Here is a 21,140-nt window from a genome sequence, read left to right on the forward strand (position 1 = left end):
CTAACTATTGTTGCTGTGACTACTAAGGTCAGGCACACCTGGATTAATCAATTTGTCCAATAATGACAGACAGGAAACAAGGAGCTGGCTTAAGTTCAGGAAGTAGTGCAGCTGTGCATGAGGTCAATTAGTGAAAAAGGGACAGCAGGAAAAACCGTCCAGTCAGTTGAACCCGCTATGAATCATGGGAAATAGAACGGGCACAGAAAAAGGTGGATAAGTACATTTTTTGAGTCTCTTCATTTTTCTGTAAACCTTTTACTTCAATTTCTCTACATTTGAAAGACAAATGTCATACTTTTACTCCACAACTTTTCTGTCAAAGTCCTTGAGTAGAAATGAGTAGCCTAACGTCAGTCGGGGATGATTTTGGTTGCATTTTGGTTGGAAATGAAAATGACGTTTGACGTCAACATCCGACGTCGGACAGACGTTGGATTTTGGTCGAAAATGAAAGTCGGGTTGAGATCAGAAAGCCAAAAAACTTTAAATAGGACACTATTTGAGGAAACAGCCATTTGGGTGTCCGAAACCATTGTGAGCGTTATTGAGTGCACTTGTTCAATCTCACATTTAACTACTGGAACTGTGTTCTAGAAATAAATTTGATATTGATATGAGGATAGGTAGGCATATATTCAGAGGCACACGGTAGGCCTACAACAATGCAACAGTAATAAAACAATGCATTGACTTAAGTACTTTTAAAAAAGAGTACTTGTACTTTTACTTGAGTATATATCGATCTTTACAACTTCTGTACTTTCACTCAAGGAAGTTGTGTACTTTGTCCACCTCTGGTTGTTCTTTTGATATAACTCTTTGACTGTATATTATGTGCATTTGGAAATGTGTCAGTAAGAGTTTAAAGTGATGGCATAGTACACACATTTAACTGCAGTGTGAGGTGTAGTGCAGGCAGATGAGAGCGTTTATCCACTTTTCCTGTGTGAGCACTTTAACTCCCTTTAGCGTGAGGAGTAGGAAAAGAGAATGGAGGAAACATTAGCAAATCAAAGAGCACTACCCTTTAACCCGTTTCCGTATTTCTGATCAAAGTTAGCCTTGAACTCTGACCTTTGTGTATAATAGAGAAAAAAGTACAAAAAAAAAAAAATACATGTGAAAAGCAGGAACAAAGCACTCGGTCATTTTGGAAAGGCCATGATATTCCCTAGGTACTTTTTCTCACGGAACAAGAATATAAATTATGTTGTCTTCACGGGTCCACACCAGTGTGAGCTTCTCATCCTCTCGTTTTGGTTTGTGTGTGTGTTGTGGCCTGATAAAGCCTACGATATGGGGACAAAATGTCCCCACAAAGATGGCAATATATCCAAAATCCTTGTCCTTGTGGGACATTTTTTTTTGTCACAGCAGCTTGTTAAAACATCTTAATGAAAATGTTTTCTGTGATGGATAGGGTTAGTGTAAGGGAATAGAATACAGTGTACAGTATAAAAATCATTATTTCTATGGAAAGTAGAATATGGAAATATGTGAGTGTGCATTCAGCAGGAAAGCCATGTTAAGATCAAGTTTTTTTTTTCTCTCTTCAAAACTATATCTTGATAAAGATTTTGTTTTTATGCATTTATTCAGAAGTGATCACAATTTAGGTATGTCTAAGCTAGGCTATCTAATGAGTTAAAAGGACAGTTTAGCCAAAAATGAAAAATCTGCTACTTTATGATTTTTTTTTTTCAGTCACCATTCACCATTCAAAAAAAAAACCAACCAAACAAACAAACAAACAAACAAACAAACAAAAAACAAAACAAAAAACAAATCATTACTAATTATGAAAAGTGACTGATCAAGGCTCTGTCTCTCACTTCTCTTTTTGTGTTTCACTGAAGGAAGAAAGAAAGTCATACTGGTTTGGATTGACATGAGCGAGTAGGCCTAAATAATTTTAGATTAATATCTTTACTTCACTCATTTTTTTCTTCCAAACGTGTTTCCCTGTGTGGCCACAAGATGGCAATGTTGGGCTGTCAACGAATAATCGCGCGCCCCTGTGTCCGATCCTATTAGAAGACCGAAACTCTGGAATCGATTTATTTTATTTTCCACAAACCACTGACTTTTTTTGTCGTTATTGTACAAAATATGCACAGATTTTAGTTGTCATATACACCACCAACTTAGACTCTTATTTGTCAATAAATCTAAATGCCTAGCATAGGCCTAGTTGAGCTAAGATGAATCACAAGGTAGACTAATCGATAGGTAATCAAAGCAGGTGATAGGTAATCCTAACTATTTAATATAGCTAAATGATAGGCTACATTAATGAGCACAATTATTATCGAGCTGCTTTCTTGCACTCTGACATTGACGCGAAAAAAAGCTATTTTTTTTAAGTTGTGGCACACTGGACAACCGCATGCTATAGGCTAAACTGACAGGGTTGATTTTATATTTATTTATTTGTTTATTTAATGTTAACATGCAAAGAACTTTGTTTTACATTGTGATTTATTTTATGGTTATTGAATTCAATTAGGCTATCAACGACAGCGTGATTTAGGCCTATGTGGACATCTGTTTTTTTGTCAAATCGAATTTGTCGCTGTCAGTAATATAATTAGTTAATCCTGTATTAGTTTATATAAAAGTTAATTTGAGCATTTTTATAAGATTATTATAAAATATGGGCGTACGTTAAAAAAAGAGTGTGCTATTGATTTTGTCTACACATTCATTCAAACATAGGCTACATAAATGCACAAAAACAAATGTAGAACGTGCTTTAATCGACTAAATAACCGGTCTGTTTCTTATTTGGACAAATGAAAATACACCGTTTCCACCGGGACTATAGTTTCTGCCATTTTAAACTGCAGTGTGGGAATACACAGATTCCCTGCCGGACCAGCACGGATTAAATGGACTATTTCCTCCGTCATCTGTGGAGGATTTCATTCAGCCTATAGGCTAGTTAAAGTTTCATTTCCAACACGCACATGCTCATTTTTGAACATTAGAGGCTAAGCTTTATAGTGTATTCAGCTAATAGCTACAGTTGTAAACACTGTTTGTGTGAACAATGACAAACACAACGAGCATTTAAAGGATTCTGCGCTCCCAGCATTTAGGCTTTTATATTGTTGTCGTTTTAGGCTATGTAGGCTATCTGAGAAAGCAGCTGTTAAATTGTTTGAGTCTTCCAGTTTTGTTCGATGCTTGCTCTTATATGTTTACTGTCTGAACAGATGTTTTATGGATTATAATAACTTTACGTGACTTCTGAATCTGCAATGACGTTTTTTTTTTTTTTCCAAATAGGCCTACATTACATGCGTCAAACTTATTATTTTTGTAGTGGGCCTACATAACTTTGTCATGTTGGTAATAAATGTATTATTTACTTTTAGTTGATAACAACTGATCAGCTGAAATTATGAAAGACAAATATTTTATAATTATGAAACTAATATTCATCACCTTACATTATTTGTCAAGCATATCACACGGGATGTCTCTCATAGGCCTACATAGCCTACATGTAGCCTAATACAATCTGGTCTCATTATTTCGACGACAGGTGATGTCTGTTTAGCCGATCCATCATGGTAGCCTATATTGATTAATTTTATTTGACAAACGTGTTTTTATAAATAAAACAATAGCCTACACTAATATGACTGTGGTTACTTGCGGTTGTTTCACTAACCACAAAAGTTAGATAGCAAAAGTTAGAAAGAGTTCATATAATCCCCCCCCCCCCCCCCCCCCCCGGAAATAAACAGACGCTGACGAACAGGAAAAAAAAAAAAAAAAAAAATTCGCGTTTGCCTAGCAGGTAACCATAGCAACAGTGGGTGGCTTGAGCACTTTGTGCCAAGACAATTATCAGTATAAAATAAATACATAAATAAATAAATAAACAACGCTATTATTGATCACTTTATTGGGTCTATTCACATTTCTCAAACAAAACAAAAAGAAAAAAGTTTAAAAAGTCTTTATTGTAGGCCTATAGGCTAGTTGACGTGTGCCAGGGGCGCCAAAAGATTCGTAGCCTACAAACCGAGACAAACCTCAACAAACTGCGCCCCGAAATTTCCTGGAGGAATTCCTTTTAAAATCCAACCCTTGAAAGAAAGTTATTGAACAATCCACACATTAGCTCATCCCTAAACTATTTAAACAAACTTAGCATACTGTGCTGTTTCTGAAATAAAAACACAATATACATATAAAATAACTCAGCGTTCATGTGAACTGCATCAAACAGGCTTCAAGCGCGCGCTCCGGTAGGCAGTTACCCTCGTGACATTAACTCGCGGCGCGCGCATAACTTCTTACTGGTTTTCGCTCTAAACTCGCTGCTCGCTAAGTGGGCAGGGCGAGCTGTGATATCTAATTAGGCGACGGGCTTCGTGGTTGGATGGACAGCTAATGGTAGTTCGGCTTTACTTATGTTTGGGGGGCGGCCCTGTGTGCTCAGTCACTCCCTCCTCCTCCTCATCCTCCTCCTCCTCCCTTTGGGGTTAGTTTGGTTGTGTTTAGTTCCCAGAGACAGTCAAATCGGATTCCTTTGGGAAAGGACACAAATCACTCCCGTTTGAACAAGGAGAACAGCGAGGGAGCTGTCTCCACAAGGGTCCACCTCTGCTTGATTTCATATTGCTCATTCATGTGATTTGATCAGAGAATACTCATTGTGGAGAAAGACAGGAAGGAGAAAATAAAGGGGAAAAAAGTCTCTGGATGATGACATTTGATCTAACCCTCAGCGAAGCCCGTTCTTGATCCTATTGTTTCTTAAAGTGACATTAGACTTTTTGCGCACGCTAGACCAAAGGGACCTCCAGTCTAATCTTACAGTTTTTGTTTGTTTGTTTGTTTGTTTATTGTTGCACGGTGTTCCCAAACCTGGATGTTGACATCTCGCGTTTCTTTTGGCACGTCGCTCTATTTTCTGTTTCAGAGAGGAAGCGCTAAAGACAAACGCGGTGACACCTGCTCACCCATACACTTCTCCTTGTCTTTTTTTTTTTTTAACGGAGCGATCAAAAGAAGCCAGCACCGACTGAGACGGTGACAGGAGTCTGTTTTCATGTTCGGGATTCAAGACAGCATTCAAAGGAGCGGGAGTAGTATGAAAGAGGAGCCCATCGGTGCCGGGATGAACGCTGTCCGGACATGGATGCAGGGCGCCGGAGTGTTGGATGCGAACACAGCCGCTCAGAGGTAAGCTGGCGGCGGGCGCTATACGGGAACAACCACGCAGACGGAATATTGTGCGCTTATCATCTTGGGACACACAAAACGGTCATGTTGCTCATATCATCCTAATCAGTGCGCGATATCTGCTTATTAATTACCAGGTGACTAAGAGATTGATTTATAGCTGCGATAAGTTTCGGATAGCATCCTCTCCGGCGTGCTGTCGACACCAACAGATAAAACGCTTGAGTTGCAAGTCACATTAAAACCGTTTTTTAAAATTATTTCTAACATCATTATTTCTAAAGTTAAAATAGCCAAAAACGTTTGCTTTTAAACGACTTCGCCAACAACTAATATGCATTGATTATGTGACTTCAAATAAATTTGAAAGAAAATACAACCAATGCATAGTCATGAATTGACTAGTTGTTAAATCTAATTAGATTTATATATTTTTTATTTATTTACCATAATTAAATCCAATATGTTAAGTATTTGTTGGTATAAAAACAATAGCCTATATGCTTCAGAAAAAGAAAAAAAAATCCTGCCTAAAATCTTAATGACACAAAAGACTAGACTATTATCAATAAACTTCTAAATATTTGTTTAAGTTATTTAAATTGTTAAAATTACATTTTAAGACTTTTGCGCTCCATTTTGGAAACTAAAACATGTATATTTTTTTAACTCATTTTAGAAAAGTAGCCTAGTATTAAATAATTACAAATAGTGTTGTTTTTATTTAATATATATAGGCCTACATATATAAATACATAACTCTGTTTCTCTCTGTGCAGTGGAGTGGGTCTTGCTCGAGCTCACTTTGAGAAGCAGCCTCCTTCAAATCTTCGCAAATCCAACTTCTTCCACTTCGTTTTAGCGCTATATGACAGACAAGGACAACCCGTGGAAATTGAAAGAACTTCTTTTGTTGGATTTGTTGAAAAAGAAAAGGCAAGTGTAACGTTCTCTTTTGCATGTCTTGGTTTGGCCAATTTGAATGAAAATGTCTGGTAAATTCTGATAATTTTTTAAAGTCTCTTGGCTAGCAGAGAAAATGTGTCTTGACGCTGGCGTAAAGTTGAAATCTTTATTCTTGCATTAAATTACTGATCTATCAAATCTCAGCTCGTAAACATCCTTTAATTATTATTTTTAATTTAATTTTTTTTTTACATATTCATCCCTAATAATTTAAGAGGATAAATTATTTTAAATTATTTTATTTAAATATTTTTTTTTCAATCAGTTTATGCATTGAACACTTCTGTATATTTTTCAGAAAGTTACGGTGATAACATAAGGTCACATTTTCCCTTTCAAAAGACTAATAAAACAAATTATTTTATTTTTTTTATTTTAAAATTTGTTTAAATCAGTGAAAACATTTGGAAATAAAGTGACTGGCTACTGATTTCATTAAAAGATGTGGCTATTAATGCTTACTGTAGCCAATGGTCACTTACGTATACTACGCATGTAGCTTACGTCTATACCCCGGGTACATTGTTATTGATCATATCACGTTGTAAAAATAAACAAAATTGTATTTTTTAAGAACGCTATTTGATTGTAAACTTCTTCTCACTGACAATGACGTACAGTTCTGGTTGTGTTTCGGCTGACTACCCTAGCGTTTTTTTGTTTTTTTTTTGTTTTTGTTTTTTGGCCTCGTGGACTGCTGGGAAATAGTGGTCTGACTCACAGGGCTCGTCAGGAATAATCAAATGGGTTTTTCTTGCTAACCATCAAATTTATTTTTGCAGGAATCTAGCGGAGAAAAGACAAACAATGGGATCCATTACAGATTGCAGCTTCTTTACAGCAACGGTAAGACGGAACGCATTATCTAAGATTCACTGAACTTTGCATAAACACATCAGGTTGCTATTTACTTCAGTATAAATACAAATATTTTAAAAAATAATAAAAAATAAAAATAAAAAAAGCGAGAAGGGGTGACAATAAATAACTCCCTAGCCATTCAACTATAGCCTAGGCTACAACTGATCGAAAAGTAATGTAATGTCCTAAAATAATAATAGGCTAATATTGGTCTATAGCCTACTGTCATAATAGGCTAATTCGTATAATTGTTAAAAAAAGAAAAAAAAAAAGAAAAAGATATTAAAATGCGCAGTCGTTGCGTTTAAACTAGGCATGAATATTATTGAATCACAAAACGATCACCATTAGTGCACTTTTCCGGTTACGCGTTTTCCAGAAATGTGCACTTCATTTTTGATGGAAGCTAATGGCCTGGCCATAATGAAAGTACACTCTTTTCCGTCCACTAATGTGGCAAATTACAATCAGGCATTTGCCAATTTGTTGCGCCAGTTCTTCATGTTCCTAAACCAGTTACACATTTTAGTTAGTTGAAAATCATGTTTTGTGTAATTGTTATTTTGATTTTATTCGTTTTATTTTACCACTGTTTTCTTGTTTATTTTCCTATGTAAAAGCTATTTTTTATTTTAGTTTGTGTATGTCAGTTTGTTTGATCCAAAACCAATTTCATAATCTTTCAACACTGTCTGCAGACTATGTTGGGTTGGGTTGTCTAGACATTTGAAGCATCTATGTTATTGTGAATGGCAAATATATACCTCTCAAATTCATTTCTAATCCTTGCATGCATATGACCTGCATTGTACTGTGAGTTAAATAGGAGTTATTTTTTCTCCTCTGCAGGCATCAGAACAGAACAGGACTTTTACGTACGCCTGATTGACTCCATGACCAAACAGGTAAGATATTATTTCAAAATCCCTATACGATCTGCTGGTGAATATTATCAGATTTGCAGTGAGAGTGAACGTGTGTGTACCGTGCACCTTGGTGAGTTTGGGGTTACACTCTAGCATGCCTCAGGGGCACGAGGATCTGTTAGTGTCTAAATATGACATACTCTCTCTGGGACATCATTTAAGATAACTGAGCGTATGCATGTATTTATGTGCATACGTGTGACAGCGAGATTGATAGCTAGAGAGAGAAAGAAAGAGACTTTCAGTTGTATTCATTGTCTGTCACGGGAGATTATCCAGTGGTGCCTTTTAAAGTTTAAACAGTGTGTGTCTGTGTGTGACTCTTTTGCAACGCCTATAGACTTATCTGTGTGTATTCAAATGTGTTATGGGAATGCATGAAGATTGTAATAGCTTGTCATATTAACTGTGCAGGTTGTGAGCTTTAATCTTGGAGAAAAACACACAGGGCAGCGAGAGTGACCTCACATTCTCATATGTGGCGCTCTTAATTCTTTTTCACCCTAAAACAGAAACACTCTCTCCCCTTTCTCTCTCACTCGTCTCTTCACTTCCTCTCTCATGATCTCTATAAATGTTGTGTTAAAGACACTTTGGGGAAAGTGTATTCAACAACGTTAACTGCTGCAAGTCAAGGAGTGTGACAATAAATCTTAGTTCGAAGTTTCATCATTTCAAACAAGAGAAAAAAATATTGAATGCATTTGTAATCAAATAAATATGCAAAGTGTATATGCTAATTTGACTAATAACTAAAATAATTGTATTTCTCATAAGCTGTTTTGCCGTAGTCGTTTTGTATGACAAGTAATATGTGCGTATGTGTGTGACCCCAGGCAGGGTGAAGTGTGTATACTAGGTAATTAGCAGGCGCTGCGTGAGAGACGATCCGAACACTTAGTAGATCATGTGATTTAAACATGCCAGCTCGATTACCCTGTTGTTCCACCCTGTTGCTGGATGTATTCTTATTGAGAAGCCGTAATGAAGAGAAAGAGAGAAATACTAAAAAACCTTATCTGAGAATTATTTCAATTTAGTTTAAAATTTGGTATACAATATTTAGTGTTCTTTAAGTGTTCTTTTATTATAATTTTTAATATTTATTTTACAATTATTATATATATATTAAAAAAAAATCACTCATATAGCATACTGTTTTTCATGACCAAAAGCATGAATTTCTATCCAGAAATTCCTACTACAAAATCCCTGGATGTTACATTTGGTTTAAACAGTTCGGCAGCTCCCATTTCTGTATTGTGTGATTTGTTTGTGGTTTTTAATTTCCTTTTGCATGAATGTTTATGTGCGGGAAGCTAGGTGCTGTTACTGATGCTAGGTCTTGCCCGCTCTCTGCTGAGCGGTTTGGCTGGCGTGTAGCGGGACAGATTTATGTGTGTGGGTGAAAGGCAAGAGCGTTGTGCTGAGGGAGAGAGACTGTTCTCTGACACCCCTGAGGTAAATACAGTGGCCAGGGGGACTGGCCCCGGCTCAGCCTTTCACTGAGTGTCTCAATAAAAAGCCGTTTATCTCCCCAGGGTTGTCTCCCACGTGCACATATATTAATGACTGATTTATTGGCTATTTCTGTGGCAAACAGCCCTGCCATACCTGTTAATGATGTGGTGCCACTGAGTGAATGAGAAAGAGAGATAGTGTGTGTGAAAGAGAGTTTGGCAGCCTAGTCAACTTGCTAGCTGAATATACTGGTACTTTACAAAAATGTATCAGATGGTATACTAAGGTACCATGGTATTTACATTAAAAAAAATTGCTAAATATTTTACCTTTAGGGGTATCTCTGCAGTAGTACATGTACATTGGACAACTTTGTACCTTATTTAGGCTACCCCTTAAAGGTTACATATTATTACTTGTATTATAAATGTTGTCCCTTTAAGGGTATACTGCCCCAGTGAAAGGTGCAATTTTTGCACTTGTTTATTGACAGTATTACCATGAAGGTATCAAGTCTTTCATCAGCAACAAAACTACATTTCCCAGAACCCTTTTCTCAAATGCTCATATTTACATTAAATTCCTCTTTTAGAGTATGGTCACGTTTAACGTTGTTTGGGAAATATTTGTGTGTGACTATCACACTTTGGCTGAGGTGAGGTATGCGAAGACAAAGATAAACATGAGCAAGGTTTATTCATAGCTGCCAACTTTTGAGTTTAGCTTGGAGTGAAACTTTTCCGGGGGGCGGGGGGTGTGGATGCGTGCAGACTTAAATTCTCGCTTGCTTTCCCTCGATCCCCTCTCTGCCGTGCGCGCGCTACGCGGTTTGGAGGAGCACACTGTCTCGCGTGCGCGCTCGCTCTAGATTTCAGGAGATTTTAACTAATTTACGGCATAACTAGTCAATCACGATTGGCTCAACAGGTAGATATATGAAGAGTTCAGATGCAAAAGCCTCTAAGTGCCATTTGAAATTTTCTTCTAAAATGATGATTTTTTATCGAGCTTGTATATTTAAGTTCAGTAATTTCACTTAAATGGCAATGAAGATTACCTATTAATTGTCATTTAAGTGAAATTACTGAACTTAAATATACAAGCTTGATAAAAATGGTCATTTTAGAAGAAAATTTCAAATGGCATTTAGAGGCTTTTGCATCTGAACTCTTCATATAGATAAACTCATCTTCCAGGCATTTGACCGACCAGGGGTGCGTTTCCCGTACAACGATGTAACTCGCTGCTTCACTACCGTAGTACGATACATCGTTGGAGAAATCAACTAGCTAGTTGCGACTGTTTCCCGAAACTCATTGTCACAAAGTATCGTTCAACCACGTTGGTTTCGCACGTGGTGGAGTAATAATTACTTTTAATTAAACTGTTTGAGATCCAATTAATGCTAGATTTGTTAATATAAATTACAAACATGTCATCTGAGGACTATTTCAAATTGTTCTCAGTTATTTTGCTTTATCACCAAACTCTTACATAGTAGAGCACGTTCGCACATGCGCACTCTTCAAACACGTTACTTTAATTCTTTTGACAAACTAAAAGGCGTAAATTACATTTGTATGTTTGCTGAATAAAAGGCACTGGTTGTACTGAATGTCAGCTTGCTTATTTTGCTCAAGATTTATTTTGTCCAAATGTCATGCAAAATAGAAACGATGCTTCCAACCACAGGTCGAGAGCTGTCGTTTAAACCACACAACTTTGCGATGCTGTTTGCGAATGTTCGTAGGAACGATGGTTTCGGGAACACCGACTCGTTGAACTATGCAGATAACGACGGAACTTGCGAGCATAGTTGGCTAACGATGCTTTCGAAAGCATCGTTAGCCAACTATGCTCACAAGTTCTGTCTTTATCAGTATAGTTCAACGAGTGAAACCAACGTGGTTGAACGATACTTTGCGACAATGGGTTTCGGGAAACAGTCGCGACTAGCTAGTTGATTTCTCGTGCATGTGAAACCAATCATATGCATGAGAGTTGGCTGCTCTGTAGGTTTATTGACAGAAAGATCACTACACCAAACTGGACTGAAGCATTAAAAAGAACCGACAAATGAGAAGTATAACAGGCATACACTAAGTGAAAACAAAGATGATTAGATTAACACAGGTGAAACAAACGAGGGAACTGATGAAAAACCATAGAAACAAACTAGAACACAATGAGTATTCTAGAATACAAACAAATGGCGGGAAACTGAGAACAAAGGAGACTGAAGGATCCAAACTATGAGTCTATGAGGGTGAAACTAAGAATAATCGTGACAGTGCCGTCCAGTCGTTTCAATAGGATTAAATGCTTTCTGGATTTTCGCGTGGGGGCGAAAAATGTTGCTTATAACGCAGATTTTGCAACAGTTTCGAGTTGGTCACGCAGATTTGCTGGTTTGAACGTGTGTTTCACTGCTACATGATTTACAATACAAATGGACCTTTTGTTGCCCACGAAATCTCCTGAAAAAATGTGTAACCACATATTTATTTGTGTCAAAGACAAACTTGCGCAAGGACTATTGACTGGCTCCTCTTCAGATTTCTGATCGTGTCATCTGACTGGTGTTTTTTTTTTTCTCTCTCATCCATGTCAGCTTGAAACACAGCTTAGGTTATGATGGAGTGTTAGCTGGTATTTAAATGCCTTTTGAAAAACCTGGTCCAAAACCACTCTGCGGTGAGCAGTCAGCCTACATATGCTGAGGAGTGCTCGCAATGTGTTTAAGATTTCCCATTAAAGCCCCATAACTCTGTACAGAGAGGCTATACAGAGCGCCTCTCCACTCAGCGTGTGCTGGCTTTGGCAGTGTCGGACGGGAGGGCTGATGAGCAGGTTTATAGAGCTGTTCAACACACACTTCTCTTTAGCACTTAGCAAGGCAGTGAAGTCCAGTCGCCTGACCACACAGTTAGCTAGTGAGAGCTTACATATACAGCTATTAGAGACAATCAAACAATCCGGGCTAGAACTGCAACGATCAAGTTTGCTTCAAAATAAAGAACTGGTTCACGCTAGGCATGAAAATAGACACAATCAGTGCCTTTTTATGCTCACGCTCACAATAAAACCACATTCGCTCTCTTGGTTTGCCTGTGGGAACGGTTGGAGCGGGCGAGGAGAGATAGAGCGGGTGTCAAGCTGACAGGCCGTATCTGTGATCAACGCATGAGCTCATGACAGATCTGATGAAGACAATGCAGTAAAAGACTCTCTCTCTCTCGCTCTTTATCCTTCCATCCAACTGTTTCCCTCAAAAGCTGAAGCACAGAACAAAAGCGAATCACATTCGCGGACTTAATGCGCACACACACTGTTCTGACACGCTAGCGTGATGGTAACAAAGAGGGAAATGTGTTTTCATGTATTTACAGTGAATTGTTTACATACCTCAGATGCGGCTGTCAGTTCAAGGCTGCACTGCCGGCTCTCAAATGAGATTTGAGGAGCAGTTTGTGCAATATAAAATATGCATTAAAAGCAGCATCAGGGCTAATGAAAGCTTCACACACACCTCGGCGCACCGCGCCATGCATGTTTCATGCACTTCACGGCTCTCCTTAAGGAGAGCTTTGTTCAGAAAAGTGCTGGGCTGGAAACGGCGGGCAACTCATAGCTGTAGCTCGCCTGTTGCTGTGTGTGTGTGTGTTTTTTTAGAGCTAAGCTTCGGGCAGATTCCTAAATAAATTTGCACATGGAGAGAGGAAGTTCTCGGTCGTTCATTCGCTTTGGTGATGCTTGAGCATATTTTTCCTGTTAATTGCGAAATAGGGTGTGTTAACATGCCAGAAACACTTCCCCAAAGTATACGACATGCAACAAAGTGACACAAATCCCCTATATTAGATCTTTCCTGTAATCAGTAGCTGTCTGGAGATTCTGATGATGTCAGATGTGAATGGCCGCTCTGTGCCAGGCCACATAAAGGCTTAATGCTACTCCTTTGCAAATATTTAAACACAAGTTTTGAGGTTCTAAAGATCCCAGTGATTAAGTCTGCTCATCTGCATTGAAAATGTGTGTGTGCTTGTGTGAAATTTGTAGCAATTTGTAGCATTCAAAGCTACTATACACCATGACCATAAAGACTTATTTTATAGGTTTTGGTTCCCAGCCCTCAATATATAATTTCTAAACATATGTATATGCATAAAGGCTAATTTTCTACTGAAAAAAAAACAACATTACTACTTTTAAAAGTAATTAATAATAGTTTTTTTTTTAAATTATAACTGTACTGAATGATCTGCAAAATATGTACTTTAATGATATTTGATATTGAATTAATTATATTGTGCATAAATTAGTATTAGACGTAACTTAACTTTTTAATTAAAAAACAGTCCTAAAAATACATTTTGTATTTTGTATATACAGTATATATATATATATATATATATATATATATATATATATATATATATATATATATATATATATATATATATATATATACACACACACACACACATACAAAACCCCTAGAGCAAGAGAGTCTACAAAATCTGTATTTTGAACTGTTTTTAAAGCATGATAAGGTGTGACGTCAGGGGCTATCTTGAATCCAGAGGAGTATGCACTACCATTGTTGTGTTTGCCTCTGAGGAGAAATTGACAAACTGTTTTCAGACTTTTTCCAGGCACTTATGTACTGTTCTCTGCATGAAGTTATTCTGAGTCTGTTTGCAGGGGCTTTGTGTGATAAATAGCCGGTCTTATATATGAAATGAATGTGTGGAGGTGTAGAGGACGTCTTTGTGTGGCCCAAACTGCTCTCTCTGCCTCCCTCTTTCTCTCAGAAAGCCTGCGGGGTCGAGGCTCTAGGCTCAGACAGTGATGCATGCTTGCTCGTTTTAGAGGACCTTGACCCTCATTTCCGCAATGTGAAACCTTACAAACAAATGTCCCCGGATCACCTATGTCCTCTAACCAGAGCAATGACAGGGAATAATAATAAAAATATATATGAATATGGCTGAAACGATTAGTCGACAAATATTTTTGATGTTGGAAAGTCTTTTGATCTCATATGATTTTGCTCTAGGGCCTGCGATAACATGGTTTGAACAGTGAGGCACTGTAGCGCAATACTGTAATGCAGCTGCCGGATGAAATCCAATAAGAGAAGTACGCGGCGTTTCGGAGTGTAAACAAAGCTGAACCACTGTCTATGAGCCAAACCAGTAGAGTTTGGGAAAGTTTAACATAACTAAAATTATTATTATAATGATAATAAAAAAAAATGGTCATATGCAGGGCTGCCATTGCCAACTCTCACGCATTCAGAGACTCACGTCAACACTGTTCTCACGCCACACGTCTATTTTCTCATGCAGTGAAACATCGTAGAGCAAAGAGGACACTGACAAAGCCTGGGTTTCCCCATTCTGCATTGCCGCAGCGCAATTTTATTCGCGCTGCTAGGCAGTCTGGATACCATGAACCAAATTTTCCCCTGAACCAATCACAGAACGGGGAGGGAGCACAGGCGCATTTGATAGACGTACAGACGCATTTGATAAACATTCGTAGCACCCAATAATACGGCTCTGGGCATTCGTAAACCATGCCTTAAAATACAAGCAAATTTACATGTGGTTCCCAGAGCATGTTTCATTCTCATTGATATGTGGTCTGGCGTTAGCGTTCACGTGCTATATGGAAAATAGGATATTTTCCACTTGTGAATTGGTATTTACCAGTGTGTTGCGTTCAAGTGCTTTTTGTTATTGTAATGTGGTAAAAAGATGGAGATCCAGACCTGTTATTTAGCTAAAACTATTTTAGATTACTTAAGTCATCTGCAACAGCAAGCAAATGATTTATTAAAACTCAAAAGGTAAATCAAATGCTGTATATTTTCTAGATCTTGAATAGTATATATTTTTACCATTCACGACTCTCGCGGTGCTCTCTGCCATTTTGAAAAGGTCAAAGGTTCTCATCTCGGCAACTTGTGCATCAAAATATTCTACGAGTTGCCCAGTGGAAAATACCACATGAGGGGGTGTTCATGTGCATTTTCCACATTGGCTTTTGGTATTTACCATAATTACCATAGCACATGAACACACCATAAAACTAACAACGCGCCGACAGACAATGCTGAACCGGTTACTTTTGATATAAATTAAAGTCTCAGCGTTTAAACTCTGTCAATTTCACTACGACATTCAAACAATGAATGTGGTTTTGGCGCTTTTTAATGTGTCGTGAGATTGCTGAAGCGTTTCGGTTCAAGCGGCACGTGAACCGGCCATCTCTTCCTCTTAACTAACATTACTGTAATGTTACTAGTTAATTATAGCACGAAATTAACACGAATTAACGTCAGAAGGTATGTTGGAAGAATCTACAACATCATGTCTTATGTGATAGCACAATCAATGTTTTAACTGCAGAAAGATGTCAATAAAACAGCTTGCATGTAACAAATATATCTTATCTTTATATTTAACATTACCTCAGGAAAACCATTTAATTACCATAAACTCGACAATCAGAAAAATGAACTCTAGAGACAATAAAATCGATATAGCTAGAATTCATATCCATATTTTTACTCTTATTAAATTACTCTTATGTCATTATTTTTTTCAAAATTTGTAATTTGAACCTTTAATATTACAGCAATGTGTTCCCAAATATGAATGAACTTTCTTTTCTGGATCGACGCTTTACTTTTCAAACAAGTGTTTCATTTAATTGAAAAAGCATTGTGCACTTGTGAGGGAAACAGTTCCTCATTAGAACCATCAGCTGTTATTCTGTGTCTTCGGTTGCCATAAGTGGCATGTATATGTGTGTTCAGAGAGAGTGATTCATGGCAAACGGGTTTAAATGTGTGTGAGAGACAGAGAGCAGCCTGTTAATAGTCTGCAGTGTGTGTATGTTTTGAGTAGAGTCACTGATTCACGGCTGTGGGGGACATCTTGTGTGGAATTGAAGGATGGAAACAAAGCTGAGGTTTTTGGATGAAGTGTTAGCTGGGCCAGATGGCTCGCTATGCTCCAGTCTGGCAGCCCAACTGCTTGCCGCACGCATAAACACACACATGCTAATGCACAAATACATGCGTGAATGCATACACATGCACACAGAGTCTCACAGATGCAGGCTTATGGAAGCTCACGCACTCACATCTTTCCAAGAGGGCTATTTCACACTAGCTGGAGTACGACACTTATTTAGAGGGACCTGTAATTATGCAGTTTATCGGATCACCTTTCTTTATCTCTTTTCATGTCGCAAATGTCTTTTCTCATGTAGTAATAATAATTGTGCTTTGCTGAACAATAAGGTTTTGCATTGTATGTTTATCCAATCTGTAAGCCCCAGATGCCTGTGGAGGGTGGGCACTGTGGCAAGGGTGGTCCTCTATGACATAAGAGGACAGTAATCTGCACAGTCCAACAAACACTACGCACATAGTTTTTTTGATTCCCTACATCTGCTTTTAATTAAACCAAAGAGCAACACATGATGAAACTGAATGATGCCAAGAGAAAACAATGCAGGATTGTGCAAAATTCTAAATTGAAGAATTGGCCTCCTTTCAATTCATGGGAGCAATTCAGAATTTAATTGGCCACACCCCACGGGAAGTTGAAATTCTGGGAAATTAAGCGTTCTTTCACAAAAGTCTGTCTATCGATCAATTCATCAGCTTCCCCCCCCCAAAATTTCAAAAAAGTAAAAAAAAAAAGCTTTTAAGTTAAATGACAGTCATGTTCTTACATTCAAATTTGAATCGCAATTCTGCATCTTTTTTTTCCTAATTCAATTCAAATTTCCTTAAGATTTAAGGCAAGGGAAGTTTATTTATATAGCACATTTCATACACTATGGCAATTCAAAGTGATTTACATAGAAAGAAGTACAAATACATTTAATTTAAAAGTGTTATTCAAAATGCTTTAAAGGAATTTAAATATCACACTATGGCAGTTTAAAATGCTTTGCATAGAAAATAAGCTCAAAATAAAAGCGAGGGAATTTAAAACAGTTATGCAAGGAATAAAGGAGATAAATGATACAGTTATAAAATGAATTAGAGTAAAATGAATTGAAGTAGTAAAAATATGATACATAGAATAAACTTTTCATCTGGCAAAATCTTATTTTGCATAAAGTTTTACTCTTACATTATGTGGTGTTATTCGGCCCAATAATTCCATTGGGCGTCTGATTTAGTATTTGAATTGTAATTTAAAGGGCATTCTTCTATGAACATAGTGTTGTTCAATGGTGTCTAATCTGAAACAAAAGAAGATGAAATCAGTTGTCAGTTATCTGCACTGACAGTGATGTTATAGATTTGGCGTTAAAGGAAAAGTTCATCCAAACATAAACGCTGTCATCATTTACTCACCATTTTGCGGCTCCTAACTCGTATGACTTACTTTCTTCTGTGGGACACACATAGAGATGGCAGAATGATCATGCTGCTTTTCCCCATATAGCTCCAAAAAGTACCAAAGAAGTAATCCATTTGACTTAAGCAATAGCTTTTTTTATTAACAGAGAATTAAGTTATTATTCATTGATTTGAAATTTTTCATATTCAAACTATGGATGTCTCCATGTTTGAAGTCAATGACATCAAACACCATTGATTCTCACAACCGAACATGACGCACCAAGTTTAGAGAGGTGGTTGAGGATCGTTTTCCATTGCAGCAGGTAAGTGGGCATTAAATTGCCCACTTTAAGCCTGCCTCAGCCAGAGACAGACCACACCGCACACGAAGGCTCTGTTCAAGCCGTCCCACAGTGCACTAGGCGATTTTTATTGATTGATTTGCAGAAACAAAATGACATGAATGAAATTCAGCACCCAGTTTGTAGAGTGAGAAACAGGGGACCAAATGAACAAAACATTTGGAAACAAAGAAACAAAAACTGAACTGATCATTCCCATGCTGCATGAGATCTTTCAACGACAGCCTCTGCCAGATGGACGAAGGGTCACATTCACCGTATATAAGCTCTGCAGTGTGTGTATTGACAAATGATGTGATGTCATAATGTTTTTTGTTTCAGTGAAACCATACAACCAGATATCTGATTCTTTTCATGGTAGAATTTAAAAGACCCTTAGAGTTAGTCATGGAAATTTTTGTGCACGCTCCGAGCGTTTATACCACATGGAGGAAATGTTGTTTGTCAATTTTCTCTAACCACATTTTTTCCACCTTCTCTTGTCCATCAGGCAATTATCTATGAAGGGCAAGACAAAAACCCAGAGATGTGCCGGGTGCTGCTGACGCACGAGATCATGTGCAGGTGAGAAACGCACACACATGCAATACACCACATTCCCTCCTTCACTATTACACAATCAAGCTCTTGAATCTTCCCTACCAAGCTCTGCCCGCTGACTGTGAGAGCTTTACTTTGGCTTCATTCTTGCTTGGCAAGGCTGCAGACCTCTGGATCTAGCATTAGTGTGACAGGGCTGAGCTTTCTGCTCACACACACACACACACAGCTGTGTGTAAGCCTTGCTGTAAAATTAGACATAAGATGGAGGATAGATTAACATTATAATAAATTTGCTGAAAGGTCAGATCTTTATTCTTTAATTTATCAAAAACGTCCGTTAAAACTAGAATAAACAGTTTACTTCTGTTTAAGAGGGATGCAGAACGTTTATATCCAGCCTGTTTCCTATCAGAGTTAGAATTGTTCTTTTCCCAGACTCTGGCTCAACATTAGAAATCAAAGCTATTTCTATTTTTGGAGCCACATTTATCGGTAGTTGGTGGCTCTTATTTTAATTATTGTTTAAATAAACACTCAAAAGCCAAGTAGAGTAATACACTTTTGGACAGCACATTTTAGTGATACTGTATAGTTGTCACCATTCAGAATTGAAATTCCTGAATTTGAATTGAATCAGCAAACAGGAAGCAGAATTGCTATTTGAATAACTAGGAAGTCATTTTAACTAAAAAGTTTTGTCAAGACAAATTTGAAAGTTTTGTAAAAGGCCTTGAAGTTTGAAGGATTAAATGGATAGATAGTAGTGCTGTCAAATCTATTAATCGCGATTACGCTCATTATATATAAGTGTGCGTGCGCACACATTATATAAACACAAACTTTTATGTTAGATGCGATTAATTGATTTTGACAGCTAAATGATTGATACATTCATAAATTTAAAGGGAGCCGAATTTTCAGTTCTGAATTTTGCACATCCCTGTTTGTTGTGATTGTATAAAAAAAAAAATGGAGTTTCATGGCATGAGAAATGGAGGAAGACAGACCTTAAGTTCAGAGCTCTGCCTTCTTGAGTCTCTATCCAGGTCATCCACTTCTATCTCTGAAAGTAAAAAGAGAGAGAGAGCGAGAGAAAGCCATGCACCTTTAATTAAAATCAAAAGATAAATTCCTTGCACTTAAAACTGGGTTGTGGAGATGAGTCCTCATCCATTTTTGGTTGAAATGGAGAGCATTTGAACAGTTTTCTACTAAAAATATAACACTCATGCTTGCTTAATTAGGACAAGGAAAAACTCATTACTCAATAAGAATCCTCTTGTTATTCCACAGCTAATGAATGCAGCTTGCTTTGAGTTTTGACAATGAAATATGTGCAGGCGAGCCAAGGCTCTCTCCTCTTTCTCTTTCAATCTTTCACTCCCCCTCACTACCTCTCTCTCTCTCACCCCCCCACACACACGCACACAAGCGCACACACAACCTTCTGTTATCGCTCTTTCAAAATACTTGCTGATTTAAAGATGTGTATTGACACAAACACTTAGTATCATACGTGCCTACAAAGGCTCACCATGTCAGCTTTGATCTGCCACTGTAGGATTACACCGATCACATCTGAAGTACATATCGCCACTGGAACCCAAAAGGTCCCGTCAATGCAAATGTCTGTACTTGGCTGCAGACCAAAAAGCTTTCTAAAAGCAGCAGAAAAGGAAAAAGTGTCTATTTCAAATGAGTAAACAACTACATCTCGTCTCTATCTTCCTCCTTGTCCCCCTTCTTCATCTGTATATGGTGTTTCGATACAGAGCCTGCGCTGAGAGAAAGGCACAATTACCAGTCTGCAATTAGACTGCTCTCCATTAATCAGGGCTGTTAATTGCTGTACGCCTTGCCATTAGCCATATGGTGCCGCATGGGCCTGCAAGCATGATACGCAAACGCGTTTTCCCAAACAACTCGCTCACAGACAAGGCTAGAGACAATCGCTCAAACACAACTCTGGTCTCCTTATGATTGAGTTCCACTTCCTTATACACACTGATTGATGAGATTTAGTTTGGTTTGTGTGGTGTAGATGAAACATCCCAAACTTGGCCAGATTATTAAAGGCTGGGTGGTCACAGTTAGAGAAACGCTGCTTTGTTTGGTTTTGGGGGCTATTTTAAAGCCGCTGGACTAAGGGCAGTTCAGCTTTAATGGCATCAGCAAGGGCCACATCCTGGTAATTACGTGCAGCAATTTGGATTTAATTTCTTCAAATGCTGCAGCAGGAGGAATCGCTTGAGATTAAAGATTATGGTTCCCCTGAAGGTCCGCTGGGACGGAGCAAAATGAGCCAGAATCCCCCTCAACGAAGCCCAACGAATGAGTCATTAGCATTTCGTTGGGGGGGGGGGGGGGGGGTGGGCTTGGCGGTTCACCTATGGTGGTGGGGGGCCTTGTTGTGGTTTCCTATGGGTTCTGGCTGGCTGTTGGGTT

The 21,140-nt window shown here is 38.0% G+C and overlaps 1 protein-coding gene across 7 annotated transcripts in view; it reads left to right on the top strand.

The window, feature by feature from the left end:
* Positions 1-4,469: 4,469 nt before the first annotated feature.
* The window catches only part of ebf1a (EBF transcription factor 1a), a 154,919-nt gene continuing 138,248 nt past the window's right edge, over positions 4,470-21,140 (top strand). For 2 of the 7 annotated variants that reach the window (XM_039664543.2, XM_039664546.2), the window contains exons 1-5: positions 4,479-5,202; positions 5,982-6,138; positions 6,951-7,014; positions 7,879-7,934; positions 18,643-18,716. In XM_039664543.2, coding sequence (XP_039520477.1) covers positions 5,069-5,202; positions 5,982-6,138; positions 6,951-7,014; positions 7,879-7,934; positions 18,643-18,716 — 485 coding nt within the window. In that variant the 5' untranslated portion in view covers positions 4,479-5,068. Of the gene's footprint in view, positions 5,203-5,981; positions 6,139-6,950; positions 7,015-7,878; positions 7,935-18,642; positions 18,717-21,140 lie in introns of all 7 variants that reach the window. The other 5 variants (XM_089134912.1, XM_039664542.2, XM_039664541.2 and 2 more) reach the window with 5 other exon arrangements.

This window comes from Pimephales promelas, chromosome 9 (assembly GCF_988280905.1).
Source record: "Pimephales promelas chromosome 9, fPimPro1.hap1.1, whole genome shotgun sequence".
In the NCBI taxonomy this organism is placed as follows: domain Eukaryota; kingdom Metazoa; phylum Chordata; class Actinopteri; order Cypriniformes; family Leuciscidae; genus Pimephales; species Pimephales promelas.